The sequence below is a fragment of the Aythya fuligula genome, chromosome 27 (assembly GCF_009819795.1).
Source record: "Aythya fuligula isolate bAytFul2 chromosome 27, bAytFul2.pri, whole genome shotgun sequence".
NCBI lineage: Eukaryota > Metazoa > Chordata > Aves > Anseriformes > Anatidae > Aythya > Aythya fuligula.
Genome location: NC_045585.1, coordinates 5420395 through 5436463, shown reverse-complemented (window position 1 = coordinate 5436463; position 16069 = coordinate 5420395). Strand labels below are relative to the sequence as shown.

The 16069-nt window shown below is 41.7% G+C and overlaps 1 protein-coding gene across 1 annotated transcript; it reads left to right on the top strand.

Moving 5' to 3' along the window:
* The first annotated feature begins 201 nt into the window (after nucleotides 1-201).
* Nucleotides 202-15724, top strand: PLAT (plasminogen activator, tissue type). The gene is given in 16 exon segments (XM_032204222.1): nucleotides 202-1968; nucleotides 5999-6082; nucleotides 7241-7280; nucleotides 7747-7878; nucleotides 8234-8347; nucleotides 8709-8883; nucleotides 9490-9581; nucleotides 9827-9859; nucleotides 9862-10000; nucleotides 10397-10482; nucleotides 10841-10969; nucleotides 10972-11035; nucleotides 11495-11631; nucleotides 11720-11860; nucleotides 13356-13504; nucleotides 14436-15724. Coding segments are annotated over 15 exon segments (1656 nt in total). The 5' UTR covers nucleotides 202-1968; nucleotides 5999-6016; the 3' UTR covers nucleotides 14595-15724.
* The last annotated feature ends 345 nt before the right edge of the window (nucleotides 15725-16069 follow it).

Genomic DNA, 16069 nt, shown 5'->3' with positions numbered 1-16069 from the left:
TCGGCTGCGCCTCACGCCCCGAGTCCCGGCCGAGCTCCGCGGGGGCTCACGGAGAGCTCCCGGTTCGCCGCTTGCTTCCCGTGCGCGTCCCCCAGTTCTGCGGGCGCGCAGAAACCTCCCCGACAGCTGGGGCCGGCCGGCACGGCAAACGGCTGCTGCAGGGCCTGGAGAGAGGCACCGCGGGGACGACGCTCCCTCCAGCCCCAGGGAGGCTCTGCCGTGCCCGCCTGTGCCAACGAAGCCTCCAAATTGTGCTGATCGAGCGTAAAAAAGGCAAAGCGACTGACGATGGGCTGAGCTGCTTGGCCCAGGGGGTGGCCCAAAGACTAATCAGAGGCCGTACTAGCAGCGTAACCACGGGGGTCAGTAACTGAGCCCGCCTCTGTTCAACATCATCCATTAATGTTCTGGATGATGGGGGCAGTGTACTTGGTATGTTTTCAGATGAGAAAACTGGAATGAGTGGCTATGTGCCAGAGGGGTTGTGCTGGCCATCCAGAGGGACTTGGACAGGCTGGAGAAGGAGCTGGCAGGAACCTCAGGAAGTTCTGCATGGGAGAAGTGCAAGCCCTGCCCCTGGGTAGGAACAACACCAGGACATCCCAGGTGGCCACCTGTCCGGAAAGCAGGCTAGGGCAGAAAGCTACCGGAGCTCTCCTAGAGGGCATCAGGCTGAGACATACACCAGCAATGGTGCTCTCGACTGTAAGAGAATGCTAACGGTATTTCTGGGGGCTGCATTAGGCAAAGCATTGCCAGCAGGTAGAGGGAGGTGATCTTCTCCTCTGCTCAGCACCAGTAAAGCCACTCCTAGAGTGCTGCAACTGGTTCTGAGCTTCCAGTACAAGAGAGACATGGACATACTGGAGACAGTCCAATGAAGGGCTACAAAGATGAAGGAGATGGTGCATTATGCTATGAGAAAACGCTCTGAGAGTCAGGCTGGAGAAGAGATGGCTCAGAAAAGACCTTATCAAGGTCCTATAAATACCTGAAGGAAGGGTGCAAAAGAGGACAGAGCGGGTTTAACAAACCCAGCCTTAAATTCCAGTTCTAAAACCACTCCACTCGTTTGGATTTTTCTGCCACAAGACGCCGACAATGTAGTGCTTTGGGACTGGTACCTTGATTGAGCAGTTTCGTTTTCTAAGAGGACAGTATCAGTCAGCTTTAACTCGTCTGGTCCTTAATACGCTAGTCCCTTATTTCTAACCAAGGATCCTAAGTTTTGCTCATCGTCCCCACTTAACCTGGGAAGTCCTTTGACCACTTCTCCCAGCAGGCACTGTTCATTGCATGCTTTGCTCCACTTACCGGTCAGGGTCTCTGTGCCAAAGACGGATGTCATTCTGACATAGCGCACTGCTTTTGATTGAAGCAGGAGTTTCTCATATGAGGACTAAGCCTACAGACCTATGCCATGTTAGAAATAAAACATTCATGCATTCGTTTTGGGCGCTGCCTAGCCATTCTTCCCTCACAGTCCTAGAAGGCACAATGAGACAGTTCTTCATATGGGATACTTACTGGTTCTCACTCTCATTGAAGCTTAAGTTGTTCAACGTAGAAAAAAAAAAAAATGTTTTGAAGACTGATTTGCTCTTGGACTGGAATAAAGTATGAAGAAAGCAAACTGGCGGTAAAATCCAGTATTATGCCCTCCTGACATCAGCCAAGCAAGCTTTTCTCCTGCCGCCCCACACCCCAAACATTCCCTAATGCCTCTGGACACGAGGCCACTCCATCCTAGGTCATCCCAAGATCCTGGCTGCTATCTTTTCTCTTGGGAAGGGAGGGGGGCGGGGAAGCACCCCTCCTGCCCTCTTTAGTCTCCACCCCTTTCAGAGGGAGTTTTTAAGACGGGAAGGAGCTGATCAAAAGATCATAACAGAGACGTGGATAACAGAAAGAGGCTGGTCTGGGAAGAAATCATCAGCAGAAAATAGGAGAGAGAAAAAAGCAAAAAAGGTATGTGCTACTCTACACCTGTTTCAAAAAGTTCATTTCCTGTTTTCAACGTTATTGGCATTATCATTAAATAGTACTAAATACTGTTTAATAAAGCCTACTAGGGTATCATGGTAGTTAACTAACAAAGCTATTGCTTTTCAGCTTCAGAAGATTTATAATGCTGGATAAAACTTTCAGCTTTCAGTTGCTTCAAGAAAGCCTCAGCAAGCTATTCCAGGGAAAGGGCAAATGGCCTCAGGCTCTGAACAGCTAGCAGGGAGGAGCCTCCTGCACAGAGAACATTTTGAAAAAGAACTAGCAAAGGAAGAGTTACAAACATTCCAATGGTAAGGAGAAGCCCCGAGAGCCAGGCGTGAAAGGACAATTCATTGTCTTCCCAGGAGATCAGACTACACATTTCACCCCAGGCTCACAATCAGGATAATGGAGGCACAAAGGGGAGGAGGAGGGCGGGTTGTCTTCAGTTCTTCCTAAACATGATTCTTTTCAAATGACAGGAAATATTGAGAATGATTCCCCAAAGGAAGCCAGAGCTTGAAATGCCCGTTTTCTCCACTGCCTTCAAAGACTTCAAAATTTTAAATTATTTTCCCCAAAAGCAAGCGCTTGTCCACTGTGATATTCTAAAGAAAAGCAGTACAAGCCTGATACTCATCTGCTCAGTTTAGAAAAGGGATATGGCAGCACTTTCTCCAAAAGGCAGGAAAAGGCATCAAGGACCTGCAGTCCTCTGATCTAGACCAAGACGGTGGTTTATAAGCAAGGGAGCTGCTAATGCTATGGATTCAGAATCGAAGCAAGTATTCTATATGTATACCAGGTGACTAGAAGGGATGGGTGGGGGAAGCTACCTTTACTTGCTACCAATGATGTTCTGTTTGACCTTTATAAGCTATGCCCCTTTTTTAGGTCTTATGCCACATCTGTAAATAATACACTCTCACTTCTTAGAAGAGCTGTTATTAATAATTAATAGTCAAAATATGCAATTTAAAGTATTCCTGATGATGATGCTTCAGCAGAGACACTGCATCTGCAGCATTCCTTATCTGCATCCAATTCCAGGTCTGTATTGAGGTATATGCTACTAGCACAATACCTGTACCGTGTGCAACAACTCACGACTTGCTGATCTATGTGGTTAGCATGGAATATCCAATCTCCAGTGAAATACTATTACACGTTAGTCGCAATAATGTTTTCCAGCTTACTCCATTCCTTATTGGCTATCATAAAAGGCATACATTAATAAAAAAAAAAAAAAAAAAAAACAATGTATAGAGCTGGCTCTGTACAAGTAGAAAAGTCCTCGTTGCAAGCCTGGTTATCTACTTCATCAATTCACTCCATTCTTTAAAACCTTCATACTGTTTTTAAAACTTTTTGCTTTTAGCCAAGCCTCCTAATTCATCCCCCTGAGTTCTAGTTCCCTCTTCTCTCTGTTTCTCTTTCAAAGGGCAATACTTCCTTTATTACTCACATGTCTGAAGTGTGATTATGAACAAAACAGGCAGCTTCTGATTCATTTAGAATTCTAAAAGAATTAAGCCTGAGAACCTCTAAATTTAGGGTATCGTATATCCTTGTTTTACTGTACCTCACAGCATAGAAACAGAATGTCAGAACAACACATCAAGGCCTCTGTCTTATTGCTAGAGTATTTCTTGTTCAGAGAGGAAACAAGATGAAAGCAGCAGGCACAAACTGCTTATGAGAGCAGTACCACCAAGTACATTGGTTGAAGGTTTCTGCCTGGAGTCTTGTAAACATGCTATTTTTCATAGAGCCATGTGGTTTCTGTTTGATAGGGCTTATCATTCAGAACATTCCAATTGACTGGCATGGTATCGTACCTTTCTCTGGACTGAAAACAAACATCTGGCAAAACCTGTTACCACTTTTCCTTGCACAGTGGGACACCAGCCACCAATGGACAGACAGGCATGGGAGAGGGGAAGAAGGAAGAAAGGGCTGTAGCACTGCAACATGAGCTAGCCTGAACAGGGCGCAGGAAAAGTAACTGGAAGAAAGGATGCAGTATCTGACGCAAGGCAACTTCAGGGATACATTCTGTAGCACTCCACGCTAGCAGTATGTACAGCATAAGACTAGAATCTACTTGTACAGAAGATTATACAGCATAAACTTGATTATAACATTAAGCCACTCAAGTAATTCATAAATAGGGACTCCTTTCATGTCAGTTTCCAAGACTGAAATAGCTCCCTGTTTCTCAACCTCCCTTCCTTCACTAAAACTAGCTATAGTTAGTTTCCTTCTGGTATCAGGAACCTAGGACTTCTTCCAAGATATTAATTAGGCCAGCTCTGCCACTCCAATCTCCCCTCAAAAAAGTGTTGCCAGTGTTGCCTTGTTTCCAGAGAATCTTAGCATGTACCTCAGAAATAAAGTCTCTACAGTTCTTCATAGTTCTTCCCACAGAATAATGCTAACAAAGCAGCTCAGTCAGAGTCGTTTCACTTCATGAGTCTTTCATACGCAAGGTCTAGGCTAGCAGAATCTTGTTTCTTAAAGCAGTCAGCAAGAAATTCCAGCCTCCTCCACAGCTGGCAACAAAGGTGACTGGTGGTGCTAATAATTAGCAATTTAAAATCCTGCAGCTGTGAGATTCAGAACACATCCCTGCACAGCTCCAATAATGAGCAACAGCTGCAGGGATTAAGGATAAGATAACACAGTGTTTGAGCAGCAGCCCAATAACTTCTGCGTGATTTTGGGTTATGCATTGCAGCTTTGGGAGCACCGCTGGCTGAGTTCAAATGCAGTTAGCATATTCCCGTGAAGTCAATGCCTGTTTGGAAAACTCAGCTTGTTTTTTTTAAAGGCTTGCTGTGTAATGCAAAATGCTTGTTAAGAGGTCAGAAAGGACTTGAAAGTACATGGAGATTACTACAAAATCTGCATATTAATATTACCCCTGAGAGCTGCTCTGGACCACATGTATTTCATCATTAAGGTATGACCCAGAGACAAGACTTGGAGTAATAATGCTCTCAGAAGCTGTTCCTATGAACCTCTTCAGTCTGACTTGCAACTTTGTCTCCCCTTCGTGCAGGCTAATCATGAGAAACCACTATCCAGTATGTTGTAGAGCAGCCCTAGAGACTGGGAATGGAAATGAGAGCCCACCCTCTGCTCTACCTCATCCACATCTCTTACCGCATAAATCTGCCAAAGTGATTTGAGGGAATAAAACATGCAGTTGTGATCGCATAGAAGTGACACACAGAAAGAAATGCTGTAACAAGGAGAGCACCAGATCAAAAGCTAGCCTGTCAGATGTTCAACATACTCTCAATTTTTAGCAAAAACATACGACAATAGTAGAAACTGAAAGCTCAGCAAGGCCAAAGAGGGAGAAACTGTAGAAATACTGAAAAATGAAGACGTAGCAACCCGCCTATCATCACCACCTACCACAAAGCATCCCTATCATCACCATAGTCTCCTTGCCAACGCAATCCATCAGCAAGCAGCCCTCACTCTTGCCCAAAGAAGCAGCCTGGGCAGAAAATACAAACCTTCTTAAACAACAGTTATTAGCAGATTTCTGTGCCACTGCAAAAGATCTCTTGGATGGGACTCAGTGACCTGAATCTCAGTTAATGCTTTCTAATCAACATTTCCTTTATTAGACAAGTCATCTCTTTAATAATGGGCATGATACTGTTGGCTTCCAGCAGCCTTGGGAAAAAGGACTTTCAATTTTCTTCTACAAGTCTTATTCTCCAGGAAACATGCTCTGAGTTTCCACCAGATCCAAGAGGTTATGCTTTAGGGTTGTAGGGTTTCTATGTTTATCAAATATAAGCGCAACTAGGTCCAGCCTGGCAGTTTCCTCTGTTCAGGGACACCAAGACAGCTAAGCCTAATTGCTGAGAACTGCAGAGTAGAAAGTGGGACTTAATGTAAAAAGCATTTTCATCATTTAAAACCTTAATTTAAACTCACTACTTCGGATGTAACTCACTCTGTAAAACATTTTTTTTTTTTTAACCCTCTATAGATAACTTGAGATCTGGAGATGATGTGGAAAACACTCCAATATCTCCTCCTGCTGATGGGAGCAATCACAATTACTCAGTGCCAGGTAAGGAGGGAAATAATGCTCTTGCCATCCACAGGCACTCAACCTTGTTTTCAGCAGCACTTCCTTGCTAGCGATTCCAGCTGTCTGCATCAGACAAAAGGAGGATCTCATTCTATCACTATAAATCAGAGGAAGGAAAGCCATGTGAACCGGTCTATGTCTAATATGGGATTTCTACTAATGTATTATCCTATCTGGTTTCCATTTCAGTAAGAAAGTCACTTCCAAATCTTCCTTGTGTATCTGTTCAGTCAGATACTATTCACAGTTAGGAAGAGATCCATCACAATAACCCTTTAATTTCCTTTCCGTTGGCCTCACCTTCATCATTATTCTCATGTACAACTAGCCATTGATGGTTTCCATGTCCTCTCATTCCACGCTTCACATTGCATAGCTTAAATAAACACTGCACAATTCTAAAGTTTAGTATCTTCTCAAAAAATTGTTATCCCAGCCTTCCTCTTTCTTTTTATGCTGTTCTTTCTTTTGTGTCCAATCAAAGTTTTCTAAATGGGTTTCATGCTTAAAACTTCAAAATATTTTATTTAATTGGCTGCAAGAAATTTATCTCTACCTTTCTCCTCTTTCCTCCCACCCCAATTTCAGTACTTAAGCATGATGGATAACAAGTGAAAGGCTTGTGCCAAAGGAAGGATCACATTCCGTTGCATACACGTGATCCAGTCCATGCTGAGCTCCTGTTATGACCAGCTAGTAAAATACGCTCTGAAAAAAAAATCAAATCTCATCAAGGTACAAAGGCTCATGAGGAAACTGCAAGCAACAGCTGCTGGGCAAAAGTAACTGTTTACCTATATTTATGTCTCTGAAAAATATTTCCTTGGACCTCCTGCAAATAGCAGAAAGCTGACAAGCTAAGAGTTGCGATGCCCTAAAAGTACATAATCATTTCACACCTGATGCAAGTACAACACATCACCAAGTTCACATCACTCAAGTGACAAACAATAACTGTATAATCAGTGGTAATTCAATGATTTGCAGTTTTCAGTACCCTTGCTGAAGTACTGAAGGCACTTTTCACTACTCTGATTTGCAAGACCTCAAGAGGAGGACTGTCCCTTTGGAGGCACTTGTTCTCTCAGTTTTCTTAGGAGAGCAGCTACTCACAGAATTAACCTTCTTTGCTTGCAGGGCTGGCACATGCGTTACAAACGGGGAGCCAGATCTAGAGGTAAGCCAGGCAAAGTACAACTGCATTATCTGGAGCTTTATGAGCACAGGACAGAAAAGCAGATGGTGCTGAGGGAATAGAGCCTGAAAGCTGTTTTCTATGGCTGGGGTGGGGGGGGGAGAGGGGATCTGAGAATGGCAGATTCAGAAGGCAAAATACTGGAGTATTAATACCATCTACAGCTCAAAGAGCAAAGTCGGCCCCCCACCCCCTGTTCTTCACTAGCAGAACAGAATACCCAGTAGCATAATAGTGAGAGTGACAGGACAATCTGGGTCTGGGGAGGAGAAAGGGTTGCCTGGACCCGATGATCTTTCGAGGTCCCTTCCAACCCCTACAGTTCTGTGATTCTGTAAGACAGATGCTCCCATCATGGATACTTTTTATCCTGGAAAGAGAAAAGAGTTCTTTTGCTAAACCAAGTATTTTCAATGAATCTCTAAGAGATTCCTTTCTCTAATTACAGCCATTTGCACAGACTATTCATCTGGAGAAATTTACCAGCACAAGGGGAGCTGGCTGAGGCTCTCAAGGAGCCGAATAGAGTACTGTAGGTGCGACAGCGGTCGGAGTCGCTGCCACACTGTTCCCATCAGAGGTGAGTATGAAGAAGAAAAAGAAGGAAAGAGCAGGAGATGACAGACTGTCCATCTAATTGTTCTAAAGAGCTCCACCGTCAGGGAAGGAAATTATCACATGGAAACCTTGCTTGAAATGAAAGCATTAATATACACCAATCAGGCAGAACTAAGAGGAATGAGCAAGAGGCTGAGAAAGGCTCATAACAGTGAACACGGAGAGAATGGAACAAAGGAAGAATGTGGCACTAAATATGTTTAGGCAGGGGGAAGTAGAGCAGGCTAAAGGAGACTGACAGAAGGACAGGTGGGTACATTGCCAGCTGCTTACTTCTGTGAATTCTAACTGTTTCTTGACTTTTCTTTCCTGCACAGCCTGCACTAGAAATAAATGCTACAATGGGGGCCAGTGTTCACAGGCATATTACTCCCCACAGCTCTTCGTCTGCCAGTGTCACCAAGGTTTCTCTGGGAAGCAGTGCGAAATAGGCAAGTATAATGTATCAGTTAATGGGAACAATGCTGCTCGTTTTAGCTATGTAGTGCAGAAAGCAGAGACTCAGAAACTACTGCTGTATACTGGGCTCTCCATTAAGGTGTCTCTTTTCACGGTAAAGCTTTTCTACAAAGAACCTTTGAGAAGGACACCTGGGTTGATCTCAGTGTCTCTCGATAAAACACTACATTTTGAAGCTGAAGATATTTGTATATCCTTGCAATTTGCTTGGAAAGACATTTTCACCAATTTACAATACAAGGCAGCTGGGAGCCAAGTTTAAGCAGAACAAGAGACAAGAGAAGCGGTGTGTGATGCTGTCCTTTCAGTAATGTTTTGTTCCCTTTTGCTCAGATACTGAAGTTAAGTGCTACAAAGATGCTGGAGTAACATACAGGGGCACGTGGAGCAGGACAGAGAGTGGAGTTGAATGCTTGAATTGGAATATTGATGGTTTGATGGACCAGACGTACAGCGGCCAAAGAAAGGATGCTGCTGAGCTGGGATTGGGTAATCACAACTATTGCAGGTGAGGGACTCACGACTCATGTCACAGCTGTAAGAATCTGCCCATTCTGAGAACCTGGGGCAAAAGAGAGGCTGTTTGATACCAGCCACAGAACACTGCATACAGGTGCACATACAGTGCAGTACGAGAGCAGCAACTGCAACTTCTATAGATAGATCTCAGCTTCTGATTCATCTAGAGTAGATGTTTATGCTGGACTAAAAAATGCATGCCTTTCTCACCCCATAGTCTTCCCTTGTGCCCATTTGCATCCTTCTCAGTGCCTAAAGCTCCCTTTGCAAGCCAGTTTCCTGCCACCTATGCCTGCAGATCTGCATGCTCCTCACAATTCTAAAATATAGTGCTTCCTGCAAATGAACTAAACTGCACAAACAAGTTAGCTAGCCCTGCTACCGGCTGTCTCATCCTCATCTCCACATATTCTTTGCTTTTATAATTAAAATAAGAATACAAATTACTTTTGGTGGTTCCGTCCACCTCTGCACTGCTGAGCAGGATCAAGTTACTGTACTAGATGACACACTTGAGACTAATAATGACAGTTTTATAATGATGCATAATGTCTTTATAATATCGCATAAATGCATTATGCATTAACTCTTTCAGAAACCCAGATGAAGACTCCAGACCCTGGTGCTATATCTATAAAGGGGGAAAGTACATCTGGGAATACTGCAGTGTACCCTCCTGTTCAAAAGGTACACGCAAGACAGGGAATGGACTTCAGAGCTTCCATGACTCACTGCATATATAAGGGTTCTCTGTGGACTTGTGTAACTGAAAAGTTGGTATTGTCATATTAAATCATGTTTAAGCTTTTTATATTTATGACACAGAGAGACTGACATAAGTAGAGCTAATATATAGATGCCTTGACAGAAATGACAATAGGAACAGCTGATGGTTTACATGCATCAGTTAACATGCAGCTTTCTTATTGAAGTTGGGAACAACAACTGCAAAACTGGAAGAGGCACGGTTACCGAGGCAGTCACAGTGTTACCAGTTCTGGAGCTACCTGTCTGAGGTGGAATTCTCAACTCATTGTTAGCAAGCTATATACTGCATGGAGAAGAGATGCTTACCAGCTAGGCCTTGGCAGTCACAATTTCTGCCGGTATGTATCATTATAGAATGAATTTAATAAATAAATAAATAACAGTAAGCTTTCTTGTGGTACTCCTGAGGCAGGGCATGTTGTTTATATGGGTTATTAAAGCCAGGTTATTTAATCCATGTTGTTTACATAGTTTATTAAAGCAGGGACAATACATTACAGCGGAGAATAAAGCTCACTGCCAATAGTAATTTTCATTCCACTTGACTTGTGTATACTTCCCTAACACTGGACTACATTAATAGAAATTCCACACTGCCCTGTGCTCTCTGTATCTCTAGAAAAAACAAAAAGAATACAGTCAGATCCCCACCTGCTCTCTTCAGGTGTCTCCTTCTCCCCAAAATCCCTGCAAACCTGGTGATTCAAGTTTTTCTTCTCCTTCCTGTGCTGCAGGAATCCTGACAATGACAACAAGCCCTGGTGCCACGTACTGAAAGGAAATCAGCTCACATGGGAGTACTGTAACGTGCCTACCTGTTGTAAGGCTCCTAACAGTCCCAATTCTTCTTTCTTTGAGGCATTACTGTTCAGAGTGTTGCAAGCCTCTTACAGTAAAATAAGAGGTGGGAAAAAAAGCTGCTTGGGGTAAATAGGGATTCTGTAGATCAGCTGTTATAGAAGTACCTTATCTGCCAGAAGAGAAGACTGCAGAACTGGGAGACAGAAAAGACAGGGTTTCTTTACTATATTGTTTCAAATCTATACAAGTTTCCTAAGAAACAGGAATGAGTCAGATACTGAACAGTTGATACCAGGCTGCCTTGATATGCAGTGACAACTAACAATCTCTTAACTCAAACTCAGTGCAGAGTTCCTGAACACGTTTGTCATCCACAGCCACCTGTGGCACACGGCAGCATAGAGTACACCAGTACCGCATAAAATTTGGCTCCCGTGCAGACATTGAAGCTCACCCATGGCAAGCTGCCATCTTTGTGAAGTATCGCCGAGTACCTGGAGAGCACTTCCTTGTGGAGGAATTCTGATCAGTTCCTGCTGGGTTTGGTCAGCTGCTCACTGCTTCGAGGAAGGGTGAGCTGAGGATTCAGTACTGTCTGGGAAATCATACCAAAATTCTGGAGAATGGAAGCATCCAGGATTAGCCTTACTGGAAGGGTGAAAGACTTGAAAAGCCATTTACTCCACAAAAGTATTCTATAGAGTTAAATGTGACCAACATATAGACAGGCAAACTGGCTGTATGGCATTAAGGTACCACAGCAAAACACCAAATAGCTGAAGAACAAAGCTGTCAGTATAGAATGCAGAGCCATCTGAAACTTGGTAACAGCAACAGCCTACAGAGGAGGCTTGCCAGTGTGCTCTAAGCAATTACTGCAAAAACTAAGGCAACAGGACATCTGAGGTTAAACTGCTTGGGCAATGACGTAGTAATAGTGCTAAATAAGCAGAAGTTCCAACAGCACATCTTCAAAGAAAGGGTCCATTCCAGTTAACACAGGAAGAAAGCAAAATTCTTTCATTTTTCAGCTTTAGTACTGATCAGCTGAAGATTGTGCTGGGCAGGACTTCACGAACAACTCCTGAGGAAAATGAACAGAACTTTCAAGTGAAGAACTACATTGTGCATCAGAGATTTGACTCCGAAAATTATGACAATGACATTGGTAAGAACTTCTTTGACATCATGATTTGATAGGTAATGATTTGCTCGAGCTTTATGTTAGTCAAGTAGTCATTTTTTTCCCTCTTCAGCTCTGCTGCAGTTGAAATCTGATACAAAAGACTGTGCTATTGAAACAGACACTGTCCGTGCTGCCTGCCTCCCAACACCAAACTTGCAGCTGCCTGACTGGACTGAATGCGAGATCTCTGGTTATGGCAGAAATGAAGAATGTAAGTAGAAGATACACCGGGTACAAAGTCAGGTCCCCCTGTCCTCAAAGAATTCAAGCCCTTAGTATTGTTTGACGTCTGACCCCCGCAAATAATTTTGTGGGCTTGTATCAGCACTCCAAAACATACACGTAAGTGAAACACATACAAAAAGAAGTTCTGGTCCAAGTTATTTCATTCATCTGAGATCTGTAGCAGCATGGCTAGTGGAGTCTTCCTTGAAACTTTCCAATAGTAAAAACATAGAAAATGACAGAACGTATAAGAGAAAAACTGCAGTCAAAGCTCCCGCATTTCTGCTTTACTGAGATATTTACTGCATTTAATATTAAACTTAGACATTGTCATTCTGACAGAAATCCATTTCTGTTGAGATTTACAGTTGCAGGTAGTTGCATTATTCTAAAAGATACATTTGCTGTGCAGTGATTAGCAAAAAAGCTAAAAAGTTGATGATCCTAGACATATATTATAAGGCCAGCTAAATGAATTAGAATAGTTCAGTTGGAAGGGTCTTATGAAGATCATTAAATCCAACTGCCTGAACATTTCAGGGCTAACCAAAAGTTAAAGCATATTACTGAGGGCATTATACAAATGCTGCTTGAACAATGACAGGCATGGGGCATCAATCACCTTGCTGGGTGAAAGGTTTTTAAAAATGAGCTATTTTAAAAAGCACAGCCAAACAAAAAACAGGAATAAAACCTGACTGGAGACATACACTGGCATTTTCTACTTATTTTGTTTTATTCTCTTCAAATTGTAAATGCTGAAGCAGCGACTGTGAAGCATCTGTCATAACAAGTACAAATCATGATTTGTGCTGTTAAGGTTTTTGGAACAGACTTGAAAATTTAACATATGAGCATACCATATGCTTTTCGAGCTAGTCCTTCACATTGCTTACAGGGAGTACAGAATAAACTCATTCAGAGCAAAGGGATACTGCAATTGTAATTCAAAACTGGACTGAAAAACAATCCTGCCAATGTTCAGCTTTGTGAACACACAAAACAAAAATAAATCTATTCCATTCTAAAATAGCACATGTGTATTCCTATCCAGTTACTCAGTGTTGTGTACAATAAGGCATCTTTTTTTTCTTAACAAAAGTTTAATACTAAAAAGTCAAGGTTACATTTCATGCAGGTAGTCATTTTTAGATGCAGTTACTATGACTTCATTTAGATGTAATTTGTGCAAAGATGACTTATTCATCCAAGAAACCTAGCGCTCTTTATTTTGCACCCAGTAGGAACCTCTGTAACATTGCTAATATTGCTTGCTAAGAAAGCAATATTCTCTCTCAGCTAGATTAAAGTTGTTCTCATGAGGAAAGCAGAACCCTCAAGAATTAAAAAAAGACCCTTTCAGCAAGGGAATTTTGCCACCCTCCCCTCCTGCCAATAGCTAGTTCCATATCTCTTCCCCAAACTGCAGAAATTGAATTGCAAAGTTTTTATAAGTATATATATATTCATGTCCCTTCCAGTTTCTCCCTTCTATTCAGAGCACCTGAAAGAAGGGCACGTCAGACTATTTCCAGCTAATCGGTGCACAGCACAGCATCTAGACAACCGGACAGTTACAGACAATATGATATGTGCAGGAGACACGAGGAACCTTGACGACGCCTGCAAGGTAAAGCCAGCTCTGTTCCTCTTTTCTTTCTAGGTCTGTCCTTTATAGTGTGAACAAACCAAACACAAATCTTCAGAAAATAATTTATTTTCTGCATTTGACTACATGAAATTCTAGTAAACTTCTGTTCAATAGAACAGAACTGCTGGGTCCTCTTTCATTTTTTTTCTCCTTTTTTTCTCCCCTCTCCTCATAGCTGAGAATGCAGGCCACATTCAATCAAGCAAATCAGAATACAGACTGAAAATTCCAAATACAGGAAATATCACAAAGCTGAGCAGGAAACTCCACCTCAGCAGGGTTTCCTAACATTTTCTCTTATGTGAGCCACCAAAACATTCATCAGTAGGTTCTGTAAGAGATGTAGGTGCCACTCTACTGGAAAGCGGAGAATAAAATAATAAAGATGAAAAGATAGGGGAGAATGAGCAGCTGTAACATGAGAAACAGGAGAACATACATTAAATTATAATACCTAAAACAAAGATTGACATTTCTTCAGTTTCAACATCTCTTTAATGTTCATGATTTACTATTACTCACAAGAGTATAAAGCAGCCCGGACCTTTATAGTTTGAACTTTATAGTTGTTGGGTTTTTTTTGTTGTTCTTAACAATACATCACCTACATTTCATAAATAACTGCCATACAAAGTTAGACACTTCAGTATTAGATTGTTTTCGGTCTCTCCCTGATACAAAAGAAGCACTAACGGAGACTGCCTGGAACACAGAAGTTGCTTATGTAAAAGTGTTGTTACTAAGAGCATTAGAAGCATGGTGTCTCTTGATTTGTGAGTATATTAAATGGGATATTTAGGAAAACACAAGAGATGATACCTAATGCACAATTAAAGGCAGTGAGAGAAAAAAACAATACAAAACACAAACAAAAAAGGAGATTCTTTACTAACCTAGTACTTCTCTGCAGGGTGACTCTGGAGGGCCTCTGGTCTGCATGAAGGATGATCGAATGCATCTAATTGGAATCATCAGCTGGGGAATAGGTTGTGGTCGCAAAGACATACCTGGCGTTTATACAAATGTGAATCGTTATCTTGACTGGATTCAGAACAACATGAAATCCTGAAGAAGAAAAATGAACTATCCACAATCTTGTGACCATGCCCTTGCAAATTCCTTTGGAGTGTTTTAAGGATATTAACAGGGCATCCTGGTTGCCCAGATGCTTATGTCTGTCTGTGAAAAAGGAAGACCCATGCCATGTGTGGTAAGGGCACATTCTCAAATTACTCCCTTTTCCTCACCACAGGTTATCAGAAGCAGAGTCCTTCCCCTCATCCCCCTTATATCTCCAAGCTTTGTCGTTTCATCAGTCTCATGTGTACAACTGAAAACAAACATTGGCTTGCAAAAAGAAAGCTATATTGTTTGGGGAACGGGAGTGAGCAGCAGGCAAAGGGGACAGATTTCATTTCCTGAAACTTTCATCTCCCTCTTTTGAGGGAACAGGACTCAAACATTGTTAAGGATGCTCAATGACACATGGACATACATCTTCTATAACACTGCCCCAGGGCATATATGAACATATTTCACAAAGGGGATTATTTATTATTCAAATTAATTTCCACAAACCCCTTCTCCTCTGCCCCCCCTTGGGGGAATATTAATTTTCTAGCATTTAAAGCATGGGACAGAGAAAAGTTTCTCCCTTTGAACAAGAGGCCAGAAGAGAAAGTTTTGTGATCTCATGTGGAATAACAAGAACATGTTTTAAAAGTGCAATGGAAAGACACGTACTTTCTTATCCAAAACACAGCTGAGGTGAATCCTTGAAGGGAGTCTTGAGTTTGAGCCCTCACTTTGCACAGATTCTTTCTAGCTCAGGTTGTTCCCATTTGGGACTCACAGAGCAAAAAGAACATATTGTGTAATGACCACTTCACAAACACACTGCAGTAACATTTTTATTTTTATTTCTTTTTTTTTTTTGGGGGGGGGAATGAATAATCTTCTGATGTATTTGTCTATACAATTCTGAAATTTATTTTATTCTTTTTAATACTACACAGGTATTTTAAGCTGTTCTGTGCTTGTCTGATTTAACAATAAGCTTTCCACCACTGTAAGAACAACTGACAGGTCTAAACTCGTCCACTAAAATATTAGAATCTACACTTACCCACTGAATTTACAACTACACTCTGATTAACACAGGATCAAAAATGGATTTGCAAATAAAAATGTTATTTCTTATTTGGCTCTAAGTTTAAAGTAAATTTCAATCAAGATTAAGTTCTTTCCTTATGAAATTTTACTTCATTATTTAATGAAGTAAACGAAGTAAAATTATTTGATTTTACTTCATTATTTAAGCGGATTTCAGACTCCAATAGATATAGCACAGCTCTAGGTGTGGGCTACTTATTTCCATATCAATGTACAACTTGCTTGTTCAGTTTGGAAAAGATTAATTAACAGAATCTAAGAGATCAAAACAAACACAGGATTGTTACATGTTATAAAGAAAATGTTATAAAAAAAAGAATTAATTTTAGCTCTTCAGACAACAATTTATTCCCAAGCTTACAGAATCAATTG